The following is a 27,992-nucleotide window of genomic DNA, read 5'->3' as shown; positions in this document are numbered from 1 at the left end:
GTTTGATCCCCAGTTTACCTGCCACATGACATATCTAGTATGGGGGGTGCAGAGATATGGTTATTTTCTATAAATAGATTTTGGTGACGGGACATGGCGTTGAAAGTGAGAGCGCTTCTGTTTTGGCGCCGCAGGAGAGCGGGAGGTGGGCGAGAAAGGCCCGGGGCCTGCCGGGCTTCCCGGCCCGGCGGCGGGGCACTACGGGCGGGCGGGGGCCGCCTCTGCGCCGGCGCGCTGGGCCGCGCTACCGGCAGGGCCGGGCCGGGAGGAGGAGGAGGAGGAGGAGGAGGAGGAGAGCAGCGGGCATGGCGGCGCCCGCAGCGCTGCAGAGGAGCGTGGTGTCTCCCGCGGGCAGGCACACCGCCTCCCTCATCTTCCTGCACGGCTCAGGTGGCTGCTTTCCTCCCCCTTCTCTCCCCTGCTACCCCGCGGTAGGGCCGGGGCGCGGGGCGGGGGCTGGGTCGACGTCGCTTCCCGCTAGGGACGGGCGCTGCGGTGGCGCCCGGGGGAGGCCGCCCTGCGCCCGCGGGGCCGGGACGGCTGCCGCCGCCTTGCCGCCGTCTCTCCCTGCGCGGCGGGGCCCTCCCGGGAGCGCGGGGGTGGTTTGAGGAGGGAGGTGGCGGCCCGGTGCTGCGTGAGGGGCCTGCGGGGCGCTGGGGAGCGAGGAGGGGGAGGAGGAGAAGGGGTGTGAGGTGTCCCCGGCCCTGCGGCTCCGGCCTCCCCGGGGCCGGCGAGGGGGAGCCGCCCTGGGCAAAGCCGTGTGCCTGTGCCAGTCCTGGGTTGCTTTGCCGCAAGAACAAACGCGTTCCGGAAAATATTATCTTAATTTGGCCAATCTGAGGTTAGCCACGTGTGAAGGGTGATTTTAATCGTTAAAATGGCTCTCGGCGTTTTTAGGATCAGACTGAGAGTTTTGTTGTCACCTTTTAAAAAACAGTGTTCATGGCCAGACTGACTTATCTCCGTTCAGAAGGGTCCCTGCCGTGTCCAAACTGGCTTCATGGCCACCATCTGCAGAAGGGAGTTACCTGCATCAGTGACCAGCCTGAGGGCAGGAGGGGAGTGTCTGTTTTGTTTTTTTTCTTGAAGGTTATGCCTAACCTGCTAAATAACAACAAAGTCCACATGGCTTAAAAAAAATAATAGTAATTGTAGGTCTTTATTAGATCAAGGCTTTGGGAATCAATTCTCTTGAGCTGTCCCTGTGCATATGGCAACATGCTCGACTCTTTCAGTGTCTCTTAGTTTTGCTTTTACCTGATGCTTCTATTTAGTTTAACAAAGATGTGCGTACTTATTATATTAGTTTCATTTTTATAATCTAGTTTAATTTTGCCATTCTCAAAATTTGTGAGTTAAAGAATGAAAGAGAGTTCGTAAGAGATGTGTTCAGCCCTCTTATTAACAATAATGCTTTAATGACTGAGGAAATAATTTTCTCATGTTGGAGGAGTAAGGGAAGATTATGGTTAGAGGTTGATTCCACATGTGGTTAAAGTACTCTACAATTTTTCATTTTTTTATATGATTTCATTCATGTTTGCAATGGGGAAGTATAAGGGTGCTTTTATTTGGTTTTGTTTAGCAGTTTGGCAGAATAGAATTTAAGACAGGAATAGCCACAGTGCTGTTGCTGTGGGCTGGCCTGGAAACCTGAACTGGTGCCTTCTGTACAGCGCTTGTGATGGAAAGCGGCAGTCAAATGGCATGAATTGTTATGTTCATAACACTTGCTCCAGACAGCAGAGAATGTAAATGCAAAATGGTATAGAAAAATTTTAGAAAATTCCCAGTACTGTACATCGAATTTAGGTAGAAGATCCATTTGGTAACTCAGCAGGGAAGGCAAATGGACATAACAAATGTATAATCATAGAATGGTTTGGGTTGGAAGGGACCTTTAGAGGTCATCTAGTCCAAACCCCCTGCAGTGAGCAGGGACATAATTTTTTACCCTTAGGTTTACAACTTTGCATTTTATAACATGCACGTTACCTGTTGTTAAGTTTAAAGTTTGCACAGAAAGAAAGTTTGGAAATTCAAGTTATGTTTAAAAGGAACATAGTTCATATTTTACTTGAGGGGAGGAAGAAAGTATTGCTGCCTCAGTCTATTTCAGGTTTGGAAACAGACTCAAAACGTAATTGTCTGTGCATTGTTTGCTCTTTTTAGCGGTGTTCAAAAGCACATATAATGCTAAAACCTAATAACAGCTTGAAAGACCAACCTTTCAGAAGGTGGTTGAGTTTTGTTTGGTGTCACAGTCTTTCTCCCCTCTAAATACTGTTCTTACCAAATCAAAATGCATCGTCTCCGCATGCAAGCGCACGCAGCAGTTGCAGAGCACCTGGACTGTGGGGACTCTTGACACACAGAAGGTCATAGTTAAATTTTCTTTTACTTAATCAGTTTTCTATGAACTTTTCATGGACCAACTAGCTTCGTTAACTGTAGATGTTTCTGCTGATCTTGGCAGAGATTAAGAAATGTGAGTGAATAATAAAAGATGTGTACTGCACCATTAAGGAGTTTGTAAAAGACGTAAGTCCCAGTTCGTAAGCAGTCAGATAGTTGCTTAGGTTGACCTACCTAAAGGTTGGTCCTGTGCAAGTATTTGCAAAGCCTAGACTTTTGCTTTCTAATTGAAAAGAGTGTATAGAAAAAACAAATTCAAGCCTCTTTAAGGTATGTTGTTCATAAATTAGGTGACACCAACCATGAGGAAACCTTTCCATGTCAAGTGACATGTCTAAGAATCGGACGTGTATTTGGACTTCAACCATAGCACATAAGCGAAGTGCTTGTGGGAGTGTGTTCTGAAGCATCCTGTTAAAGATGTAACTTTGATTTTGCTGTTTAACATAGCACAGAATAAGATTCTTGTCAGTTTTGCGACCCTATTGCTTATCTTTCACTTGGAGTATTTAGCTCAAATGTGGAGAACTTCATGGTTATGTCACTTGTGCTCAACAGGGGAAAAAAAATGCTGGGTTTGGATCCACTTGCCTTCTATATTTACACATACAATTAATGCATCTTCAGAATCAAAAAAAATCACTGACTTTTGTTTCAGTGCTAAAGGAAGAGCAAATCATCTTGCTTAGGGAATTATAATCATTATAACAGTTAACTTGATATATTAATGTGACATTGTTCACATGAACCCATGTAACATGGCAATAAGCCTGCCTTAGGGTAGCAGTATTTTTTATTATGTTTTGGCCATTTTATTGACAAGAATAGAGAAAGCTCTGAAGTCAAACTGACTAATCTGAGATGAAGTAAGAGAGAACACTGTTAACTCAGATTAGCAGTTTGAGTTGATAATATGTGGTGGGAGCCTCGACTTCAAACAAGACTGAAGTTCTATGGCATGAGTGGCAGTAGTGAAATTCCAGCTTGCTGAATCTCCACCACATTTTTAGGTTGAACATTACTACGTGTTATATTACTGCCTACTGTAAACCATATTGCTTGATGGGCCTGTTTTCTCAGGCTTGAAGCATTGTTCATCTCTTATTGGAGACTTGTGTGTGCATGCTGTTCAGAGAGGTGACAGTGAACTTAGAGTTGAAGATACCAGTGACAGGAAGACAGGCTCTAGAAACTGACTGGTGTATATATGTATATTTGTTTGAAAGGAGCACATGCCATCTGCATAAGAATTCATACTGTATATCTGTTTGTAGGGGTCTTGTAGGGGTTTTGGTTATAGGCTGAGTTGATAAGACTAGGAAAAAGTGCATTGGGAGTCAGATCTCAACTAGCTTTCGTACAGAACTGTGGGGTTAAGGTTTTTGAGGAGCATGCCAGATATTTTAACATAAAGTCATCTCTTAAGTGCTTTTACAAAACGTTGGGAGTGTTTGATACTTCCCCTAAAGCCTATGTGTAATATTAGCATAGTTAAATGTGAATATCCGGTTTATTGCTCTTGACTAAGTTTTAATATAAAATTATGTAGTAAAAGTAATTAACTTTTCTAAGAGGAGCAGCACAAATTTTATTTTACTTTTTAAGATGTTCATCAGTGTGTGTTTTCTGTATTTGCTGCTAACAGCAAATAAGGTAAGTTGCAAGCAAGAGGTAAGGCTTCGTGCCTGATTAGGAGGTACTTAATCTATTGGATGTAGTAAAGTATTTCTTAAACTTAGGCTGTGGGACCTCTTAAGTAGTCTCTTTCTAGGAAGCTTTGAGTCCATCTTCATTGGAAAGGGGACTGAGGTTATTCTACAAAGTTCCTTATTAGCATTTTGGAGGATTAAGTTAATGATTTAGAGGTTAGCTCTATCTGGTGTAAATATATTTGACATTGTATAGTTTTCTTTCTAAATGCACAGAATAATTCTTGTTGTACTCTTCTGTGTGACACAGGTGATACTGGCCAAGGAGCAAGAACATGGATAAAACAAATCTTAAATCAAGACATGGCTTTCCAACATATAAAAGTAATTTACCCAACAGCTCCTGCCAGGTATTCTTTAATATATTTTAACGGTAGGATTAAATTACTCTATTCCAGTAGTGTAAAATATGCTTGTGAATATTGGTATAGACTGTCATAACACTTCCTTCTTCTTTCTCATGTATATAGTTTTTGGCAAAACTGGAGCTCAAGAATACATTGCTGCTCAGGGACTGTGATTTTAAGTGGTTAAGACTCTAAATGGATAAGACTTCACAGAAGTCACAGTCTCTAACCCAAATTCAGGTACTGTCTTTGTAGTAGCTTTCCATCTCCTTGATAGAAATAGAAGAAGGTACTTCAATGTGTGTTGTAATGGCATTGTAGAGCCATGTTTGGATCACAATCCTACCTTTTATTAACTCTCATAAATTAACCACGAAAATATTTTGTTGTATTTAATGTCACGTTTCACTTCCGAAGGTTGTTGGTCTTTTTGGCAAGTAGGATGTGAAAGATCTTCAGCTGCTGGAGAAAGGACTAGGAATTTGAAATTACACATTTCTTCTAGTTTGAATCCTGACCCAACTGTTTCAAAGAGAATTGAGTTCAACATTCACTGTAGGTGTGAATCTCGTTATTAAATGACACTGTGTTAGTGGTAGACTGGAAATACAGATAAAAATATATACTCCTAGGAATTTGAAAGTCAATGAGGTCAAACTTCAAGGCTAAAAGTTGGACCTCTACCTCTGTATTTTATCTATCTGAAGGCATGGCCTTACACTTCAGAGATGTTTAATTTTTCTTAATGTAAATTCCTTTTTAAGGTGTCTGTGGCTCTAAGTTAGGAAAACGCTTCCTCAAAAAGTAATGGGGCTTAAGTTTCTTTCTGAATTTGTGCGTAAGTGTGGATGAATGCTGAAAGGAAAAGGAAATTGTGACATTCTACACGCACTTTCGAGGTACAGAGGTTTGAAAGTCAGAAGAAATTTTCTTGGAGGCTATAAACAAGTATAATAGCAGATTTTGTCTGGCACTCACTAATACATGAAAAAAACCTTTACTTAACCATGTATTTTTATGATCTACTTAGGCAGGAAAAGCAATTGAGAGATTGCAGTGTGAATGTACTCACTGTGTTACAGAAAAATCAAGCCCATGAGTGGAAATCTTTGAAGCAGTGTGTTTTGGGCTAGCAGGTAGTGAATATGATTTTCTGTAAATTATGTGCTCGTTACTTCATTGATGACATGCAAAAGTGGTGCTGGAATTATCAGTGGCACATCACACATACTGATGGGCTCCATTTCTTCCCTATAAACACAGCAGGTACTGAAGAAATGCAGAAGGCTTTGTTTCCCTGTGCAACAATCTTTCTTCACATGCTCCATGCAGCCAGAGCACCTCGGACTATATCTGTTAGGCCAATGATTCACTTTTCCATCCTGCTGCACTGTTGGGGTCCCATCCTTTTCTGATTTGTGTTGGTTTCTCTGGATAGCTACAGATGTAAACTATGTATAAATGATTAACCAGCAAGATCTCCTGACTCAAATGTGTGGCGATTATGGGGAATTTGTTTTTGTCTTAAGACTTTGGATTTCAGTACTCTAGTAAACAGATGGGAAGAGAGTGTGTAGTAATTAAAAGATGTGAATAGTTAATTCCACTCTCTTTAAGTCAAGGTTACTTACCTTCTCTTGAGCAGTTAGAGGTCATGTATGAGTTGAATCAGAAGTGTTTTTTAGCAAAACTGAAAAGTTGTATATTCAAAGAATAAAAAATACTCATGCTGTTTGTCTTTGACTGGTAATGTGAAGTACGCTTGGAAATATTAGCATACAGCCCTCTGTTGCTGATAAGCACTGTTAGCTGATATAGTGAAATAAAACAGATGCCCTTAAGACCAATAATGTTTGCCACTGTTTGCAGCAATGCTGAAGTGAAGCATGTGAAGATATTTCAGTTTCAACCAATAACACATAACAGAGGCCTTTACAGACCCATTTCATTCTGTTCTGGTATTCAAGTCCAAAACGCACTATGCTTTCTGAAACATTTGTAAAGGTTGCTCTCCTTTCTTCCACAGAAAGGAAAACCAAGGCCTAGAACATCCAAACTTGAATGGCAGGCATTATGATAATTACATGTGCATTAGGTTCTTGAATATATGGTCTGATTTAATGTGCATATGTATGTTTTGTTAAGGATTCCAAATGCTTCTGGCACCAACAGGGGAGTTCAGCATCCTTGAAAATGAGACCTATAGGTAGACAGTTACAGGTGTGCAGATATGTTGAAGAAAGTTCTGATGCAGCCTTTGATCGTGTAGAGACAGAGCAATATGCTGGTGGAAAGCTATGCTGATGTGAGTGAGAGTCTGTGTGGGTGGCACAACCTGCCACTACCCTGTCAATTATAGCAGCAGATTGTAGAGCTTGCCAGCAGGTTTTTACACTGATGATGAAATCAAAGAAAAGCTTGAAGTTAGGCAAGACCATACTAGGATTGCTTGGCTAATATGCTTTTCTGGCAAAATACTGTTAATGTGGATGTAGCTCATGCTCTATAAACTCCTGTCTTTTCCAGCATGACTTACCACATACACATTCAACGCTCTGAGTCAAAGTAGTTATGCCAGGAAAAGCAGGTTTGATAATACAACTGCAATGCTAGAGGCTTTGGCAGGATAAACTGCAGGTCAGGAATACCTCTTTGTGTTTTTGATGGATATAATTCTGCTGATAGATCTATAGATTTGGCTTTATGCATTCTTCACCTCTATTAGTGTTCTGAGAAGCAGTGGAATTCACCTTTTTCAACAAAATATTGAATATTTTTTTTCTTTGTGGGAGCGGATGGCATTTATGTTTACATTTTATTTAGATTTTATCCATGGCACTGAAACATAGTACTTCTTATTTACTACAACGTCAGAGGTTCAGACATGTTTTGATTGAAGAATCAATATGTTTGAAAATATTTTGGAAAACCAGCTCAGCATATAATTTAGAAGAATTCTAAAACATGCTCTCTGGCTTCATTAGCATTGATTTCGGCAAACACTAGAGAGGATACTTCCATTTTGTGGGTAAAAGGAAGAGAATGTTACTGAACTACATTTTATAGAACTGTTTTTGATTATTCTCTATAGGTCTCTGTAAAAAGTTACACTTTTTTAAAGACTTACTTTTCTTTAATCATTTTTATAATGTGCAGTGTCTGTGTAGAGAACAATCAGCCAGATACCCCCTGGACAGGTAATGTGTCTGCAGCATTTTCTCACACTTATTCCCCGTCACTTTTGAGAGTCCTGTGAGTCTCGCTTGTTGCCTGAGCGCAAACACCAGAATGTTAGGTAGTGCAATTTACTATTTAAAAAAACCCCAAAATTTCTAAGCAAAATGCTTATGGTAAAAAGCATGCTTAGACAAAAAATGGAAAAATATGTAGATTGAAGTCTCAGTGTGATGTAGTGAGAGTAGCAGCACCTGAATTTGGAATAAGTTTGGAATTTAATGTGTGTAGCTGGGGCATGCAAATTTTGCTGTACAAATGAAAGTTTTTAGACATTGCTTAGAGAAGTTTTGTTTTTTTCTCTGTAATGTAGGCAACTGTAATACTTAAAAATGAGTGGAGACCTTGTTTTAATAGGTTGTTCTTTTAACTTTATCTAGCTTTCTTTCAAGTTCTGTGCTTCCATACATAGATTAAACTTGTTAAACACAACAGGGTTCTATTTCCTCTCCCTTGTAATACTAATGTATATCTTCAATTAAAAAAAAGAAGCTCAAATTGTAGCCCTAGCAGCTGATGCAATCCCTAAAGCCACGTCTACAGTAAGAGTTTTAAAGGAAAGGGTTTCCTTTTTCCCTTTTTATTTGGGTCAGGATGGCTGCAGCTTTAAATACTGTTTCAGCTGCTACAACTGTGACTTAAACATTAGGTTTCTATTGAGTTTCTAAATCAGAGTTGAATACCACCCAATTTAACCTTTTTTTTTTTTTAATAGAAAGTGATAGTTTAAATTGGCGTTGCAGGAGCTAACGTGGTAAAGTTAAAACCATTTAGGCTCCACTTGTTTTAATAAGTATACCTTACCTTCTGTAATCCCCTTAAAAAAATCTAGGTCAAAGATTCTTTGCCTTGTCTAGCATTCCATTCTGACAGCCCTTCTCTTTTGCAAGTCGGAAAGTAAACTATAAATATTTCTTGGGCTATCTTGTGGATCTTTTTGATATTCACCCAATGTACCTTTCTGTGGCCAGTACATCTCTATGCACAATTTGTTGTGTGGGATTTTTTTTTTCCCACATTTTTCCCTGATTTCCCTTGTCTCTAAATATGTGCCTGGTAACTACTGCTCAGCATTATGTGGCCTGGTACTCCATCCTTTCACCTAAGTTCACATCTTTGCTCGGCTCATGGGTGGAAATGAGTTTCATCTCATCGTAGTCCCCATTTGGCTATATCGCAAAACCACCAGACAGTTTGGCACCATTCAGCTGCATTGGCAGTCTCTACTTGTGAGAGGCCTAGGACTGGAAAAGCAGCAGGGGTACTGCAGGTCAGACTTGAGATGGATTGGCAGAGCTGCGTAGGGGAGCATGCACGGTACCTATCATACTATGTTTGGCTCAAGCAAATGTTATTAATCCTTCACTTTTGTAGGCTCTAATCTCATTCATAAACTTAACACAAAGAAGCCGTTTTAGAGGTGGAAGTTTGATGGACAAATGGAAAGGGTTATGGCTGGTATCATGGGATGGTTCTTTCATCTCCTTCTGTAAGTAGAAATTTGACATATTCTGCATAATAATGATGGAAGCATGCTTGGATAAATTTAATATTTTCCTTTTATTTCTCCTGTGGTTTTTATGTGGCCTCTCCAGCAAGCAGTTGTGGGGTCTGTGCCATTCTGTGCTCTTGCTTTACAGTCTTTTCAGGGGGGTGTCTGTGCTTAGCTAGTGATATTCATCCATCCTCAGTGTTGTTTGCCACCAGCTTGTGAAAGATGCAACCCTGAATTGAAGAGTGTCTTTCAAACCCCGTAAAGGAGAACTGATTGAGGTTGGACCCTGCTTTGCCTCTTGCCACTTTGTTTCAATGAATTCATAAAGCAGCAACTATTAGCTGGTTGCTGAGGAACTGGCAGTGTCTAGAAAAGGTCATTTATGGTCTTCTCAGTGCTAACATTATTGCTGTGTCTCTGACTAGTACAAATCTCCACAATTTATACCGCCCCCAGCCCCCCAAAAAACCCATACCCCAAAAAGACCCCAACCAACCAATAGAAAGAAAGAAACAGAAGCAAACTCAGAATCTGACCTGCCGAGTTTTATGACAGCCTGTATTGAGGCTTCCTTTGTCTTCAATGAATCAGATTTGTCCTAAGTAACAAAAGCTGTCAACACAGTGTTTCTTTAGGTAACTGTTCTGTAGTGGCTCAGTTAGCTGTCATTTCAGGCAGTATACATCCAGAACAACTCTATCAAAAGCATTTGCATGTGGTTGAGTGAACAGGCGCAGCCTGTTCTGTGGAACAGACAAAATACGCCTAGTGGAGATCACTCTTCCCTTGCCTTTTTTTTTTTTTTGTTCCAAGTTTAAGCTGTTTGAATTTCTGACACATCTTATGCTGCGTTAGCACACCACAAAGCTTCATTGTTAAGATGTGTTGAACCCCAGATTTAACATAAGGTACACTTTGGACTAGAGCTTTGAATTAGACCTCTGATTTGAATAGGTAGATTCTCTGTCTTCCCTTCATCCCTTTTCTTTTAAAATTCACTTTCTGCTTCAAGCAGACAGTGGGAATTAAAAAGCAGAATTATGAGCCAGATTTTATATTGCGGTGTGCTAGTATCAGCAGTGAGTTTATGCTAGCAGAGAATTTGGGACTGGGGAGTAACTTTGCTTTCATTGGAAAAACCTGCCATCAGCTTTAAGAGAGTCAAGACTTGCTTCTAGAACTCAAGCAGTCTGGCAGTGTGCTCTGTAGATTTTCTTGAAGGTATGCATAGAGTTCCAAAAGACAACATTACAATGTCTCTTGCAACTCCGTGACTCTTAACTGAGAGGAGGTGGGTTTGGGAAGGAAGCAAAAGAGAGGATTTAAAAAATTATGATCTTTCTCTTTCTTTCTTTGAATCTTGAAGCCTAATTTCAGTATAAATTACCAGTTCTGTCTGACATCTCCGGAAGTTCTGTCTGGAACTTCAAGAAAGCTGTAAGCCAGCACCAGTGGTCTGGGTTTTATGTGACTGCATCAGCAGGGTGATTGTAGCACTGAGTGTGAAGGCAGTTGTACAACTGTGCATCAGGAGAGAGTTGGGGGAACATTTACTAGTTATTGACGTGCTGTCTGCTACTCTTATGTTTCTTATTTAAAGCATCTAGTAGTGCTGGCTTGTCTTTTAACTTAAAATGCCAGTCAGGGACAGTGATTTATTTGATAACGAACAAAAACACCTGTAGTTTTATGTGAATTGCTATGCTAATAGCACCATTTTGGAGATAAGATTTGGCACGTTTTTAGATCTGAATTTGGACCTCGTCATTCAGTTGCGTTCCACTTCTGTTAACTTAAGATAATTTCAAACTGTTTAGCACAATTCTAAACGTGATTAAGAAGTCCAAGAGTGTATAATTCATGCTCCAGGAAGATGGAAAAAGGTGTTGTTACTGCTTCCTGCTTTTATAATATTTTCATCCTTAGAACATAACTGACATTATCTAACCTGTCTTCAGTTTGTCAAAACTTGAATGATCTGCATTACTTTGAAACTTTGCAGTGAAATCAACAGTGAAATTTACTTCTTTCTGAATACGTGTTTAAAAGATTGAAAGGATGATAAATACTTAGAGATATTACAGGATTTCCTGTAATATATTTCTATTATAATAGATACATATTATATATTTCCTTTTAAGACATTCAATTATTAGGTGTTGTAGGATCTTGAAACTGCAGTCTCATGCAAGAGATGTATGTGTTAGAAAACAACTGTAGATCAATGCACACCCTTAAAAAATAAGACCTATAAAGTAATCGGAAAACATGGTCTGGAGTGATGTTAGGATGTTGGGAAGCATTATAAAGACACTTTCTCAGGGTGACTGCAGTTTCTTAAATGCTGTTTGATATGAGCCATGTCTCTTTTATGTCATCCTTCTTCCTTATTTTTAAATGTTAAGAGTTAGTTCAATCTGTAGGAAATGGTGTTTCAAATGTCCACTAAAAATGGGTACAAGTTCTTGGTTCTTGTTTTCTTATATGGATTTGAACATTTTTGTTTTGCTTGCTCTGGAGCACACAAAACACACACCCCCTTTAAAACTAAATAAATAACAACAACAACAAAAAAAACCCACAACTTGGGTCTATATATTTTCATTCTCGGTTTCAACAGCATGCATTTCAGACACATGGAGCTTTATTTTTAGTATCATTTTAAACAAGAAATTGAGGCACAGATGAAAAGAAATCATCGGGACTAAAGTTATGAGTTTCGATTAAACTTAGGAGAGCAAAAAATCCAAACTTAAAGCTGACCATTTGGTCTGACGCTGTCCTTAACTGACCATGCTGATCTTTCCAGATGAGTTTTCACTCCACTCTGTATTTCTTTGGTTTTGTGTATTCCAGTCCAGCCTCTCATGTCACTGTAATGTAGGGATTTTTTTATTATTTTTTACTTTTGTGGTTTAATTGTATGAAAAAATTTTGTTCTGTATTCTTGGAGCTGTACAGATGGTTCCATGCCAAACATATTTGTTTACCGTGGTAATGTCTGAGTTGTAGTGTGCCAGCTAATAAAGGATTTTATTTAAGGAACAAGGTGAATGACTAAAACAGATGTGCCAGTTGGGTGAACCATTAAAAGAATCTTACTTCTCAGCTTTATGTAAAGGTTATTTTTAATGCATTTCTGAAGAATCAAGAGTGATTGCAAGGACGGTTTTGAGACAGCTGAAAGCATCTTGTCTGTTTGCTTGAGGGTATCTTCCTGTGGGCTTAAGACACATTAGTCTTTAATCTGTTTTACTGAAGAATTTGCAAAGACCGCAGGTAAACATCCTGAGTTTCAATGTCTGATCAAGTATTCTAATCTCATAATGGATTTTGTCCTGTTTGTAAATTGTTTGATTCTGTCTTTCAGTTGTGGGGAAACATGTTTAATATTTCTGTAATGTGTATTTCTGTAATATAATACATATTTGTATCTTAATTCCATGGAAATACTGGGTCAACATGCTGTAGTAATACGAAAAACCTTACACGTCTTTTCTCACACAAATATAAGGTACTTTGGTCTTACTAGAAAATTAAGCGCTCTGGGTGCTAAGTATTTGAACCAGGACTGATGTAAAAGTGGTTGAGAGAGAAGCTAAAACCATGAATTAAATGCTCTTTGCCCAAGCACTTAGTCTGTTGTACATCACATCATCCAAGTGACTTCCAGAAACTCCACTGATTCTGCTGTTGGTGGTATTGTTGACTGGAATGTCTTCTCTTAGAAATTGCCTTTTGTGAATTAGAGATCTGTAATCTTGTTTCTCTGGTGTTGATCAATTCGTTTGGGAAGAATCCTGAAGACAGTGGTAATACTAAAGAGAAGTTTAAAAATAAATCAAACCACAACAACAAAAACCAAAACAAACAAAAAGCAAAAGCATTTTAGTAACACTTTTTAAATGTAGCTTTACCTTGTTGGGTGTACAAAATATTTCACCTGATTTTCCTTTAATTTAGGAGTTATCTTTTTTCTGATAGATAAGTAAGGGCTAACTTGAAAAAAATATAGTAATTTGCTAATTCTGGTGCTTAAGTATATGGTTTGTTTTGAGGGTCTACTTAAGGTGCACGCTGTACTAAATGTGACACATACTTGTATGCCATTTTGAATAACAGTAGATTGTTGTGGGTTTTAGGTACTTGTTCCCGAAGCTGTGCTCAAAAAGATGAAACAGTGTAGTCTGTCTGTACCTATCTGTTGGTGTTTGTTGCCTCTTTCTTTATATTTGGCTCACCAGCTTTTAAGTCATGAACTTTATTTCACGTTCATGGCACTGGGCAGAAAAAAAAAATCTGTGTTCTTTCATTTTTGACTTGTGTGACTGAGTAATGCAAATAGTAGACTGCGTCTTGTATGCTAGTACTACTGGCAGTATTTCTGGTTCAGAAATAGCCATTTACATATGTGAAGCCTCTCTGGTATTAATAAAGGCAGAATTTGTTCCTTCATTAAGAATAATTGAAATAGTGGCTCTCTCATTTTGTTAGTTGTGTGTTTGTTTAATCCTACTACTGAAAAAAATCCATAGAGAGCACAGAAGTCAGTGTTAGCATTTGCAGTGGGTTCCCATCCAATTTATCAAAGGCTGGCTGTTTGTAGGCAATGATTGTAATCTGATCTGAGCTCATCTGAGCTTAAGTAAAAATGAAAAATGTGCCCCCGATTAAACATTGCAATTAAGGATTTCAGGGGCCTTGGTTTTGAGATGAAGCATCTATCTCAAAGCAGTACAGTTGGTATGGAATTGTAGAGCCATTGCAAGGCAATTAGATCACCTTTCTTTGGATTTCAGGGCTCCATTTATCTTCTTTATTTAAAAACAAATAAAAGGCTGCTTTGAATTGTAGCTTCCTTGATTATCTGAGTTTTGGGCAGCATAATAAAGCACTTAAAACTAATCTGACACACAGTATTATGGGGGGAAGTATCATTATGTCTCTAATTTGTGTCTGTGAACCAATCCAGTAAAGAGCATGGCATTTCTTTCACTTATTTTTATAAAGTACCTGCCCCAATAAGGTGGGGATGGCTGTTTTTTTAAGAAAAAGGAAAATTGACATGAGGAAAAAATTTTTGTGAATACCTAGAGGTTCATGATACCTATTTCCTGTCAATTTTGACAAGAATAAGATGACTGAATCCCATAAAGTTAGCCTCTGCCAAGCTGCCTTGTTTAGCAGTTACTTCAGTTTGTCCTGTTCCAAGGTGCATTTCAACCCTAACTTTGTTTAGGATTGAGAACCTTTTCACAAGGTTAGAATTTAAATGTTTGGCTGACCTGATCAACCTTGACATTGAACTGACCAAAACTTGCATTTTATACAGCTTGCAAATGCTGTCTTCGTTCTTGAAGGACGGTGTTTTGAATGCAAGGAAATGCAATGTGACTGGATGTGAATTGAGTTAGACCCAAAAAAGGTTCCTTCTCTCCTTTGCTGGAGAAAAACTGAATTGTTTTTGTTTATCAGGTATACTGAAGGGTTTTGATTTTTATGCTTGGTTAATCATTTGTTTTCTTTCCTTCCGTCACTCCAGGCCATATACACCTATGAAAGGAGCCTTTTCCACTGTGTGGTTTGACAGGTATAAGATCTCTAATGATTGTCCAGAACACATTGAAAGTATTGATTCTATGTGCCGGGGACTTACAGACTTGATCAACGATGAGATTAAAAATGGCATTGCAAAGAATAGAATACTAATAGGTAAGAAAGACTTATTTTTAATGTGTTTATTTTTATGATTTGTAATTGTTAAGAGATCATCTGCTTTGAATTTACTCCATTCTGAAAGCTCATGAGAATGTTCAGCAGTTGCAAGGCAGCTGCTTCAGCAGCCAGTCCTCAGGAATATTGAATCATTATTTAAACCTGTATCAGGTGGGGAATGTGGCTAACTGCAAGCAGTGTCCTCAAAAATATAACTTAAAACTGGTGTTCTTTTTTTTTTGTGAATAGTTATTTGTAATCGTTATTTAAAATACAGGGTGGGCAGTGATTTACTTTACAAAGTACATATTTTTACTATTTCCTTTTAGTACTTTTCAAGGAATGAAAGGCATACTTTCCCAAAATGACTTGTATTTTGGAGAGTGGAGATGTAGCATATAAATAATCATGAGCTTTTCCTCACTGCTCTAGTCATTTTGAATTACTTCATGGGGAAAAAATTTGCATGATACCCATCACTAAAGATTAACACTCGATAACAAATGAAGTATTAGCTGTCATAGTTCATATATGTCTATCTTCCTGTCCCTCTTAATTTCCACATATTTTAAGTAACTTTCACAGTACTTCTGTGAAACAGGTAGTAGGATTTTGAGGCACAGGAGTTGAGGGAATGGAGTAGCCTGTGTCAGAGAGGGAATGAGAATTCACGAGTCCTTGGCTCCCTGTCTCACCCCTAGACCACAAACTATTTCAGGTTGGGGAAAAAACTCTTAATGTGGGAACTTAAATTTATGGCCAACTGAGTCATGCCATCAAAATCCTGCGTGGTAGAGCCACTACCATTCAGCCTACATGTTTTCTTGGTCCAGTCCCATGTTGCTCTTTGAAGGCCTCTGTTTACTTTCCCTTTCTGGCTCATCGCCCTGGCTGCAGAACACATTGTTTTGGATGGCTGTCAGCACAGTCTCTTTGATCTGTCTTTCCTGTGTTATACCTGCTGGCTTGGAAACAGCTGAAGAAGGCAGGTGCTTTTCTGTAGGGTGAGCTGGGAGATATTCTGTGTACAGATACAACTTGCTACTAGGCTTTTTCCCTTTCTCTTTAGCCTTCAAAATTAGATCTAGTGAGACTGTGGAGTATGAAAGTTGTCTTACAAGTCAAAAGCAGTGTAAGAAAGTTGGTATGCACTGGTTGTTTCAGCCCATAGATTCTTTGGAAGTCCCCGTCTCTGTATTTGCATTCCTCATCTGTAAATCAGAAATAATTATACTGATTTCCTCATTCTGAAAGCTTTGATTTCAGGCTTTTAGAGTAAGGCACTGTTTCTTTGCCTTGTGTCAGAGACCACATGCATACATTCTCACAGTTGAATCTAATATTTGTGTAGCAAACAAAATAAGGCAGCCCTCAAGTAAGTCTATCCAAGGTGCAGAAGGGGACCCATATAGATGCATAAGAAATTTACTAGTGGAAAATTGTGTCACTTGTGGCAGCACAAGTTTAAGTGTTCTTCCATGAGGACTTGGTGCCTTCTTTGTGCTGGTTTTGATGATTAACCAGCATGTGATGCAGTGGAGAATGAAGCTTGAAGAGCCTATAAAGTTTCTGTGCATAAAGGTTGGGTTTAGTAATAGTCTGAGTTAGCCTAATGTGACATTCTTAGTTGTTTGAGATGCGACTTTGTGCAAATAATTGCCCCTCTTCTGGCATTGTCTCTTACAGGAGATCAGAAGTTCTGTAAAGGCACCTGGCAGCTTTACGGCTTTTTGATCAAAAGAGAGTATGAGTCCAAGGTTTGGTTATGAAGATATAGTCAGTATGTCTGCACCAAACTGTAGCCTCCATTGGAAAAGTAGAAATGGGTGTCCTGAAATTTTTCCAAGTAAGGGAAAGATTGGTGTGTAGGAGATAATTTGCTGGTCTATTTGCTTAGAATGTTGAACTGAATCATAGAATTGTTAAGGTTTGAAACGACCTCTAGGATCAAGTCCAACTGTTAACCCAACACTACCATGTCTCCTAAACCATGCCCTGAAGTGCCACATCTACACGTTTTTTGAACACCTCCAGGGATGATGACTCTACCACCTCGCTGGGCAGCCTGTTCCAATGCCTGGCCACTCTTTCAGTGAAGAGATTTTTCCTAATATCCAATCTAAACCTCCCCTGGTGCAACCTAAGGTCATTTCCTCTCATTCTATCACTAGTAACTTGGGAGAAGAGACCAACATCCACCTCACTATAACCTCCTTTCAGGTAGTTGTAGATGTCATGTCATATCTTATTAGATTTCTCTTTGAAAAAGTCAGGAAAATCTATCTGGTACAAAAAGAGGTACCAGCTTGAGGTAACAATCGGGGAACAGACAATGGATTTGTGAGTGCTGGTGCAGTAGGGTTGGAGGAAGCAGCCTTCTTGAAAAGAAGGGAAAGGCTATTAGAGAAGAGGAGACCATGGTGAAACGTTGCTATGAATATTTCCCCAGTGCATTCAGTGACATGGTATCATGTTGAAGATCTGTAATGGGAATACTTATACATATCTTATATAGAAGATAGAAACAAAATAGTTGAGAGAAGAGGCTGGAGGACTTAGGATTTTGTGAAGAGCAGTGAGGGCCTTTTCAGGCGGGTCACAGAAGCCAAGAGAACAGAGCAGTTGCATGAAGAGGGAGTTACGTGGAATGAGATGGTTGTTAAAGAGTTAAGGAGAACTGGGTTGTGTGACTGTCTATTTTGTAATGAGTGGGAGTTTTAATGAGTGGAAAGAAAACAAAATGAGTATGAGGAGGGTAACAAGATTGAAGGTTATGGTTTTATATGGAATAGTGGACTAGAAATTACAGGCTGAGGATGAGTGTCAGATATTGTTAGATGAGGGTGAGCAAGGTGTTAGGCAAGCAGGAAGGTGGGTAGCTGCTGACAGCTCAGAGGTGTGGGATAAGAAGGCAAGATCTGAGGGAGCACTGTGCAAAGGAGAGCAAGTGGGAGGAGAGGGGGAGCAGGAGCAGGCTCTTAAGCAGTGGAAAAGAGAAGCGTGGTGTTCTGGGGGATGATTCTCCTGGAGCCATTCAAACTTTCCACAAGGCTCAAGATTGTGGTACAGTAAGATCATTTGTTCTGAAAGAAATTATAGCCTGTGCTGTTTGCTTCAGTAGCACAGTTAGCCACTTGTGGATTTCAAGAGGTGCTTATAGGGCAGGTCTCTAAAGCTGGGGGTGGAGTCCAGGTTATGCCAGCCCACTCCTTGTTTTCTATATCAAGAAAAATATTGGTGCAGCCTTGTTTTTAACAGCTACTCTATGAATCTACTTCTGAAGAATTAAATTACTTAATCCACTGGAGGTAAATAAAGTCGTCTTTGAAACCTCCATATCAGTTTGGTGTAACAACCAGCACACAGTAGTACATAGCTCATCTACCCATTCTTATTTCCTGACAGTTTTGTTAATTGCTTTCCTACTAATACAGAAGTTTTTTAAAGGAAGTAGACTTATGGTTCATTGAGGTTTATTTCCCCTGACATTGAGGGAGGAAGGAAGGAAAGGAGAGTGATGGCAATATATAATTATTTGAATAATATATCATCCCTAGAATTTGATAGTGGAAGTCATTTTTTATACAAACATTCCTGTTGAGTTACTCTTGCTGGTCTTCCCGGCTAAAACTCTTCTTGCAAATAATCCTGTAAGTAGGTTTATATTGACTTCAGAGATAAGAGGATGATAAAATTAGTCAAATTCTGAAATTTTGAGCTTTGATGGTATCCCTTCTTAAAAACTGCATGTATTCCTGCTTTATAAATGCCTGAATTCATTGCTAAATTAGCTAAACAAGCAAATAACCACAGTTTGAAATGTGGGACAATAATTTATTTTTCTATTTAAAGCTGAGTTGATTTTTCAGGTGGTGGTGGTTTTGTTTTTGTTTTCTTGTGTTCGTTTGGGTTGGTTTATTTGTTTTTAACAATAACCATAGTGATAGCGCACTATAGTTATTTTACAACCCTGCTTAGGTGGAAATTGTCAGAGATTTCAACAATCTTATTAAAGAATATGTTAGAAGCTCTTGAAAGAAACAGCCACCTCACATTTGGAGCATTCCGATAGTGCTCCCTTTAGACAACTACACTTCAGTGAAAGGCAGTCTTTTTGTTCTCTTTTTGTGTTCTTAATTTAGTGCTACTTTCCTACTTTTACAGGTCACTTTTTGTGTAGGGCAGAAATGCTTATCCAAGTGTGCTGGTCTCTGCCACCTGTAGTCACTTGTACAAGCAGCCAGTGAAAATAAACTTTCCATAACAGCCCTGTAGATTTGAGTGTATGCCAAAAAACACATGCATGATTCCTGACCCCTTGTGCTGTTAACAATAACACAAGACACACAACCACTTTTTGTTTACTGCTAGACTTCTTACATAGCTACTGAACCATGGTGGAAGTAACATGAAAGTTCTTGTAAATATTAGCATTTCCATTCTCAGTGTGTGTGAGAATGGGATGGGGAGGGAACATCTTAGCTTTGACATCCCAGAGAAAGAGGATTCTGTAAATATGGGAAGATAAAATCAACAATAAATCATTAAAAAATTGGGCAAACTTAACTTCACCTACAGTCTTGGTATTTTGTGTCTTTTGCTTCTAAGCCTTTTGCTGTCACTCATCCTATATTATATCTTCTGTCTTTTTTAGGAAAATGTCTTTTCATTTAGAGGCACTTACTACCTTGCTCTCACAGAGTAAATTCATGGTTTTATATTGCCATTTGTCACTGCAATTCAAGCGAGGTTTCTCTTTCTGTACCACCTATTACATGGCTTTGTGGTTTATCTAAATTATGCCTATGAGATGCTGGGCTCAAAGCAGTACTGTTAGTCCATCTCCCCCATAAACCCAGCAAACATTTCATTAATTTTCAGTGCGTCAGTGTAAATTTGCATTGCATTTGTACTTCAGGGAAAGTGCTCCTCTTGTTTGTTTGCACCTGAACTGGCCATTTACGTTTCTTTTGGATCTCTACTACTGTTTTTACTTCCTGATGTAAACATTAAAAAGACATTAACAAATGAGTGTTTCTGTTTCCTTCATAAATAATTCAATAGGAGGTATAAATGCTAATAATTTTAACCAGAGAGTAGGATCCACCACTTGGCACTTTGTTTCCCAGCTCTTGATGGTATCCCTATTAATGATCTAGAAACAAGGGTCTTTTGAAAGGTGACATGTTCTCAGTTTCGACCTGCAGGGTGAATGGCAGGCTTAGTAAATGATAGTGAAGATTAGGAATAAATAAGGCTTACAGCAGTAAAACCAAATATAATTCAGTCATGATATTGTCATCACACATTATCAGCAGATAATGGCTTTGGGAAGGAAAGAATTATAAAGTGAATCAAATTCTGATCCTTTCAGCCTTAGTAGAAACTCTGTTGAAAACAGGCTTACTCATCTTTAATAAATACCTGAATTCAGTGCAAAATTAAAAAGATGGATGAGCTTCTAGAATGCTTGAGAGTCACATGTAGATGTGCCACAGGGTGCATGTTAACCTGTACTTCCTTCACAGTCATATCTACAGTATCATAGAAGAATGAGACCCAACAACATTTGCTAATCCATCTTCATGTGTCAGTGCAAGTTCAGCTCTATTTAGGCAAATCCTTACCATTGCTTTTATGACTTGTTCTAAAAAGATCTCCATTACAGAAGGGTCACAGCTTTCCAAGGCAACCTGTTCCTGTGCTTCACTGCTCTTTGCTTCAGAGAGCCTATTTTCTAGTTTTTTCTGTGATTCAGTTAAAAAGTCATGAATACCATGAGCATAAAGAATATATTCTCTTTCTTTTTCCATGTTGTGTAGTTATGCTGACTGTAAAAATGACAGGTAAATGTTGTAGCAGGGCTGTGCTGTCATCCTCGGAAACAGCCAAGCAAACACACTAGGTAAATAAAGCAAGCCATAGATTTGGTAGAGCAACATCTTAGTAAAAATTGCTTTGAGACTTTTCATTGCTTTTATTTTCCTTCTAGTGCGAAGAATTATCATTCCTTAGGTACATGTGCTGGGTTCCTCTCTACTGCCTGTTTCAATTGAAAATAAAACCATAACTGGTTCTGGTTTTCCTGCGAGTTGATACACTAGAAACTATCGTATACTTGTTTTTACAAGAAAGCGGTAAAACTTTTAACACTTACATGCATTTCAAAATGTGGTTTGGGGGGTGAGAAAGTTGGATAGCAAATAGATACATGTTCCTCACAAGTGGAAGTGATTGAACCAGTCAAGGGAAGTTGCCTTTGTTCTTGTAAAGACCCTCAGTTACTGAGTAACAAACAGAATAAAAAGGCTATCAAAGGTGGAAACCATTCATTGCAGTTCTGCTAGTATGTTTAGTTAAGTTTCATTAATAGATTAAAAGGAGAAAATGGCTGCTGTGAGGAAACTCACTTGAGACAAAGTAGATGTTTAAGCACTTACTAGGAGCAGTGTTCAGGGAGTTCTGTGGAGAAGGGAATTTGCTGTTCCACTGGCATTTGTACACTTTGCAGATATTCATATATGAACACTGTTAAAAGTGAATAATACTTCCATTCACAGATGAAAAAGGAAGGTCAAAACAAAGTCAGCTTCTTTACAGATGGTGTGTAGAACAAGGTTTTGCTGTTACTATTAATACAAGGTAAATCACAGAAAGTCCCTAGAGAGAGCGGAAAGTAAACTGAAATGTAGCTTTAGGGAAAAAAAATCCTGATAAAAAACTGATTAAAGTTAACTCTGAGTTGAAATATCTAAAGAAAGGAGAAACTGTGAATGAAAAATGCTGGGAGAATGGAAAGAAAATGAGGCAAGAGTATGTAATGTATTGTGATGATAAGAGAACGGGCAAAGACAGCTGCTGACTGTGCTTGTGTAGCCTTATACAACAGAAGAGTATTTGTCTTTCCTTGCACTGTGCTGGTACAGGCACTGTATGCTATAGCATTCATCTCTTGCCACTTTATTACCAAAGCTGTACTGGCAAATTTGAAGAAATACAGGGAAGATGAACAACTACTATAGAGAATCTAATGAAGAAATACTGCTTAAAATAAAAAACCCAAACCCACCCCTACCCCAAATTCTGAATCTTTATCTCATCAAAGCCTGGGCTTAGCTTCTCCTCTTCCTCTTTTGATCCTGTGCTGTAATGAAGCAATTTCTACCTCTGCTGCTCAATTTTGTTTGAGAAGAGCTCAAAGTCTCCCTCTGCAAGGAGCAGAAGATCTGTACTCAATGCAGATGGCAGAATTCATGCACTGAATGTGATTAATAACTAAAATTTGTTTCCTATGGCTGGGATTTCTATGTGGAAAACAGCTTTGATCACATTTTAAAACTATATTGGAAGGACTGAAAAAGTGATCTGGTTTGTTTCCTAAGTCCAAAATCATTATCTGTAACAAATTGACTAAAGCGTTTTACAGTCAGATCTATACGACTCAGGAAGAAATAAGCAGTGTCAAACCTGTGTTTCTTAGAGGTGTTTTTTCTGTAAAGAAGAATGAAAACCTAAAAACTCAGGAATAGGTCATTGCAGTCACTAAAGTGGAGCATGGGGAGAAGGCAGAGTTTTTTAGCATTCTCTCATGTATACAGGACACGAGAGAGACTAAAGAAAGAAACCTTTGTGCTACATAAGTTAGTGATTTTCTGAGATACAAATCCAAACATTGTTAGAACAAATACAAAGAAATTAATAAAGCTGAAGTTTGACAGTAGGTAAATATTTGATTTCCTGAACTTGATATAAAGTTGAAGTGTCATCATTGACCAGATTATCATTTCAGACAGATACAAATGAGGAGCAAATTAATGCAAATCAAGATCTTTAGCAGAAGCAAGCCAAGGTTTTATACAAACACTTTGATGTTTAAAAGGTGCCAAAGGCTATTTACAAGCTCTGGAAAGAAGGTTTTATCACTGAAAAATGGCAGCTGTGATGAGGGTTTCTATTTTATTCAAGGAGGAATAAATTACACATGAGAAATTCAGTCTATTCACTCCGTGTTATGTTGTCGTATGGCTGGGGTTACCTTGACATAGTTATAGATTATATTCCAGCAAAGAAGGCTTTGTTCTTAGTAAAGTATTGCATGAGAGTTTCCTTCTGATTCAGATTTGGAAGTGTGATGATCCTGTGATTTCAGCAAATCTTTCTCAACTAGCAAAGCAGCTTTCTTCTCACTGTGAAGGGGTATTGCCTAGAAATCAGCACTACAGAAGCAGGTTTGAGGTCATAAGTGTGTACTTGAGTGAAGTTTCTTTGCAGCTGAACGAAAAGTGCTTTACTTAATTGAGTCTGGTTTGTATGTGCTTCCCTTTAGCCTGTGCAAAAACCTCCTTTGTCAGGTAGGAAAGTTAATGCAAATAGTTAGATGCTTTCTTGAACTGGTATCCTGAGCATTGTAGAGCAAACATTTTTTAACTTCTCAGCATTAATCACAGATCTCCTTAAAAATAGATATTGAAGAAAAATAGAAAACAAATGTACTTTTTATGGGAAACCTATTGGCAAATGAACTTCTGAACTTCTGTGCACTTCTTTGTACTTCTTGGAAATAGATTGGTGTCAAGCGAAGGGCTTGCTGTGTTCTGCCCATCTAAGGTTGAAATGTTGCTGTGTCATTTTTGATCTTGGTTAATACTCATGACACAATCTGCTTAGCAATGCCTTGAGGTTTATGTATTCTTTATGCTGAGATCATTGGTGTACATAAGCATACTTCTACTTTTGTGTTCTCTTTACGTTCTGTCACATCATACATTGTTTTGTGTAATATCTGTTCCTGCCTCTTATTTTTCCTTAATCCAAGTTTTAAATTCTTATAAAAGTTCTTGATTGAGCATGTATTATACATGTTATGTCAAATTTACACTTATACTGAAATACTTCCTGTAATTAAAAAAAAAAAATTGTCTCCAACTACAAATACTTATTCAAATTGTTGTTTCTGAAGCATTTACTATACGGAATTTACTCAGAGATTGTGGTGGTATCAAGTGATAAACTTCAGGTTTTCCCCTGGAAAACCAAATTCAAAGAACTAGTCCTTTGTGTTACATTTTCTCATAGTAGTATGAGCTGCATAAAAGAACCATTACCTAATATTCTTCTAAACAGAAGGTGACTGCATTGTCAAAGACTGCTGGTGAGTAATTGCGTATAATGTTGCCAAATTGTGACTAACTGGGTACAAAATTTTAGATTAAATCATTTACAAACTAGTAATGAGTTTTCAATGCAGCTTTTTCTCCTGTATTCTAAAATACTTAAAATGGACTTCATTTTATATGTGGACAAAGTACATCTGTGTTTATTTGTAAGCAAATGCAAAATGGTCTCTTCGAGTATAAGTGCTGCTTCTTGGGTTTGGAGATCACAGCAATATTCAGAATGATCAAAAGGAAATAAAGTAAATGATCAGATTCCACAAAAGAGAATAAAGGAAACTTCATCACAATATGTTGTTGTTTACATGTAACTTTGCATGGCTGTTGTATTTTATAAAACAGTGATGCAGATGAAAGGCTTGCAGTAGTATTTTCAATATTTTTATTTTTGTGAAGACAAGTTTATTCAAAATTTCAGGTGTTGTGGCCTGTGTGAGTTTTAAAGGTGTGCTCTGAACTTCTTCACCCACATTTATTCTTACTTCTCCTCAACTGCCTTTGTTTCTGAATTGCCACTGGGCACTTAGACATACTACATTTGACTTTGAACTGGTTAAAGATTGATTCGTAGGGTAAATAGCAGGTCCTGGCTTTATTTACCAAAGATAATACCCTGATATTAGCCCTCTGGGTACATAGCTAGGGGATCCCAAGTGTATCTCGTAGTTTGAAGATACAGCTCACCTAATTCAGTTAAGGACTGTGTTTGAAAAAGGAAAGCAAGACTCCAGTCTTCCACGCTGTGTGGTCTTGCTCTTAATCATGAAGATCCAAGTACTGTAAGTTAGGAACCTGCAGTTACTGCTTTCGGCCATAATAATTTCCTAAGACTACAAGGTGACAGGAGGTAGAAAGAAGAATCAGAAATTCAGTAGAAATTCTGATCAGAAATTCATCAGAAATCAAAAAAATAATGTTTTGGAGAAAGAAGGAAAGAAAAAAAAACACTTTGTGTCTGGGTTAGTCTAATGTTTTCAGGAACATTGCTTACACAAATCCAGCCAAATCTTTCAGCCATAATATGAGATGGAGTGTGAGCTAGAAGGGTCTCAGACCTGCTGGGATTTGCAAATACACACGCCAGAGGAGGATTCCCCATTGGGAACAGTCTCACCATGACCCAACTAATATTTACAAAGTGCAGTCTTTTCTGCTTCTGAGCTTGTGTATGCCAGAGATTTCCTGTGTCGTCCCAGGATCCAGTGAAGTACCAAAGTTGCAGGGGGTCATTGGGCTCCATTTCAGCACTTCCTGCCTGGGTTTTGTTTAGCATCCACGTCAAACTTCTGCATAGCACAGAAGTTAACCCCAGAGGGCCCTTGCAGAAGAGCCCTTCCCATTCTGGAGTCTTCATGTCAATCACTTCAAAAAGATAACAAGCTGAAATAGTTTGGTATTTTGTCTGCTATTTTTGCATTTCTTCTTCAATCCCTAATTTCATGTGTCTTTTGTGAAAAGGTGTGGTTTCAGAATTTTGCAACTCATTAACACTAGTTAACTACCTGGCACAAACCAATTGTATCACTAGTACCCTGCATGCTAATGCATCTCTAAGTAGAGCTGCAGTCATAACCTTTCTGCTGTTTGCCATCTCTGTGCTAGAACAGATTTCTTCAGCCAGTCATCCTTCACCCTAGGCATTATCTGGATACAGTCACAATAATAGCCTATGCATGTGTCCTTTTGAAGTAACTTGGTAGTCTGGTTTTCTTTCCTAATGACTAAGCATTTGTCATGTAAAAATCATCCCTGAGGAATTATCTTGCGTAAGGAATTAGTGCAGCTGAAGAGACATATGGAACACAGAACACCATTAATTCAGAAATCCTGTTAAAGCTCAGGTGGGGTATATTGCAATTTTTCCCTATTTATGTTATATCCTAAGGTGTAACAACAAAAACCCTCAACCTCTATGTACTGGTCTAATGCGGTGAATGTTCATTGATTATGTACAGTAGTGATACAGATCTTTCATGTGTGAATGCTACTAGCCTAGGGGAGAAATAGGTTGAATAAGAAAGCAGTGAGAATTATCTGTTCATAGATTTCTGCTTTGTTAATGTCAGAAATAATATGGCCATGGTGTTCAACTACCTGGTAGGGACCATACACAAACAGCTTCTAAAGTAATGGAATTTGGACTGATTTTTAAATTATTTTTCTTTCTCAGTAATTAATCTTAAGCAGTTCTTTACCTATCCAGCTTCTTAACTGAATCGTGGTTTGATTTAAGGTCATTGTAACCTTTATGTTACTCAAGATGTTTTTTGATTGCTTGTGTATAAAAGAAACAAGTCTGAAGGTAAAAATTAATTGGATGCTGGGTTGCAAAGACATACAGCAAAATCCAATCTTTGTTTCTTTTGTTGCATCCTAGGAGGCTTTTCGATGGGAGGTGGAATGGCAATGCATTTAGCATATAGGTTTCATCAAGATCTGGCAGGAGTCTTTGCTTTGTCTAGTTTTCTCAATAAAGATTCTGCTGTTTACCAGGTGAGTGTGTGGTAGATTTTACAGAAACACTGCTTAGTTAAATGAAAACCGTAGTAATTAAAATTCAGTATAGCATGTTTATTCATCTGAGGCAATTGATTAATATTCTAAACTTATGACATTTCCTGGAAATAGATAAGCAGAGTATTAGGGAAGTGCAGCTTTAAAGCTGCCCTTACATGATGTTTTGTTGCTCTTTTTGCACAGGCAGTGCAATTATTTAAAGTGCTTTGCAAGTTGTCCTTAGTTGTTAGAGACTCCACATAGGTGTAACTATTCTTTGAAAACTTTGATTAATTATAATACTCGTGGGCTCCATCTGCTGTCATGAATTTTTTCTATTTCTCTTACTTGGAGAGGGATATAGATTTTAAAGTAAACCTTATCATTTGCAAAGAATTAGCACATTGGAATTTGAAGTGCAGTTATCTTCAGTATTTCTTTGCTGTTGTATAGTTCAATATGACCACTAAAACGCAGGTTAATAAATGAAATGCTATGTGAATTGTCACCATGTAATTGTAACTATTCTTTTAAAATTTTTAGTGATGTGTCTGACAGTGTTTCTTCTCCATCTAGGCTTTGAAAAGAAATGAAAGTGTTCTTCCAGAATTATTTCAATGTCATGGAACTGCTGATGAACTAGTTCTCTACTCATGGGGTGAAGAGACCAACAAGATGTTAGAGTCACTGGGAGTACCAACATCACTTCATACTTTTCCAAACCTTAATCATGAGTTAAACAGAACTGAACTAGAAAAACTAAAAACCTGGATTGTAAAGAAATTACCTGTTGAAGCATCAAAGACAAACAAATAAAAGAAGATGCAGCTTTCATATACTTCCTGATTTTTGTGGTTTTAAGATCATGTGTAGCATGTATATGGGTGTCCCGTATACATTATATAGGCTCAGCTTCAGGTTATATGCCATAAAGTTCACTTAAGTGGTGAAATGATGGTGTGACTACTAACACTCATTCTATCATGGGTTTCTGTTCTCTTTTCTCTGGTTTTCTTGTCCAGTTTTTAAATACACATCCATGTCAGTCTATGGAAAATAATGACTGATAATATTAAATCCATTCCTAAATAATCAAAACGGTATTCAGGAAGCGTTGCTGTTAACTTCCCAGATACTTTTTTTTTTTTGGCTGTGTATTCTAAGATGGAAAAATATACACTGGTATGGTTGTCTTTCTAATGGCATTACAGCAGAAAAAGGACAACTATTGAAATAATGGACCTTTACTTGTAGAAACACATGCATACATTCAAGTTAGTTTACTGAGAGGAACCATACTGGCTTCGGTTGGACTCTCAGCATGTGGGAATGAATCTGCCTCAAAGCAGAGTTGTATGTCACCTTAAAAAAATAACTGAGGTTTGTGTTACATTTTCAAAAGTCGTAA

General features: G+C 38.3%; 1 protein-coding gene across 1 annotated transcript; it reads left to right on the top strand.

Annotated features, from left to right (window-relative positions):
* Nucleotides 1-233: 233 nt before the first annotated feature.
* On the top strand, nucleotides 234-27,418 carry LYPLAL1 (lysophospholipase like 1). The gene is made up of 5 exons (XM_075088851.1): nucleotides 234-390; nucleotides 4,375-4,474; nucleotides 14,743-14,912; nucleotides 26,466-26,581; nucleotides 27,161-27,418. Exons 1-5 carry the CDS (start codon nucleotides 306-308, stop codon nucleotides 27,398-27,400), a joined length of 711 nt encoding a protein of 236 aa, XP_074944952.1. The 5' UTR covers nucleotides 234-305; the 3' UTR covers nucleotides 27,401-27,418.
* Nucleotides 27,419-27,992: the final 574 nt, after the last annotated feature.

Source organism: Phalacrocorax aristotelis, chromosome 3 (genome assembly GCF_949628215.1).
Source record: "Phalacrocorax aristotelis chromosome 3, bGulAri2.1, whole genome shotgun sequence".
Classification (NCBI taxonomy): Eukaryota; Metazoa; Chordata; class Aves; order Suliformes; family Phalacrocoracidae; genus Phalacrocorax; species Phalacrocorax aristotelis.
Note: the sequence above shows the minus strand (reverse complement) of the source record. Positions and strands in the feature narration are given on the sequence as shown.

Coding starts and splice junctions, on each gene's coding strand:
- LYPLAL1 (XM_075088851.1), top strand. CDS start 306: ATGGCGGCGCCCGCAGCGCTGCAGAGGAGCGTGGTGTCTCCCGCGGGC. Junction 4,475..14,742: donor TACCCAACAGCTCCTGCCAG/GTATTCTTTAAT, acceptor CCGTCACTCCAG/GCCATATACACCTATGAAAG. Junction 26,582..27,160: donor AAGATTCTGCTGTTTACCAG/GTGAGTGTGTGG, acceptor TTCTCCATCTAG/GCTTTGAAAAGAAATGAAAG.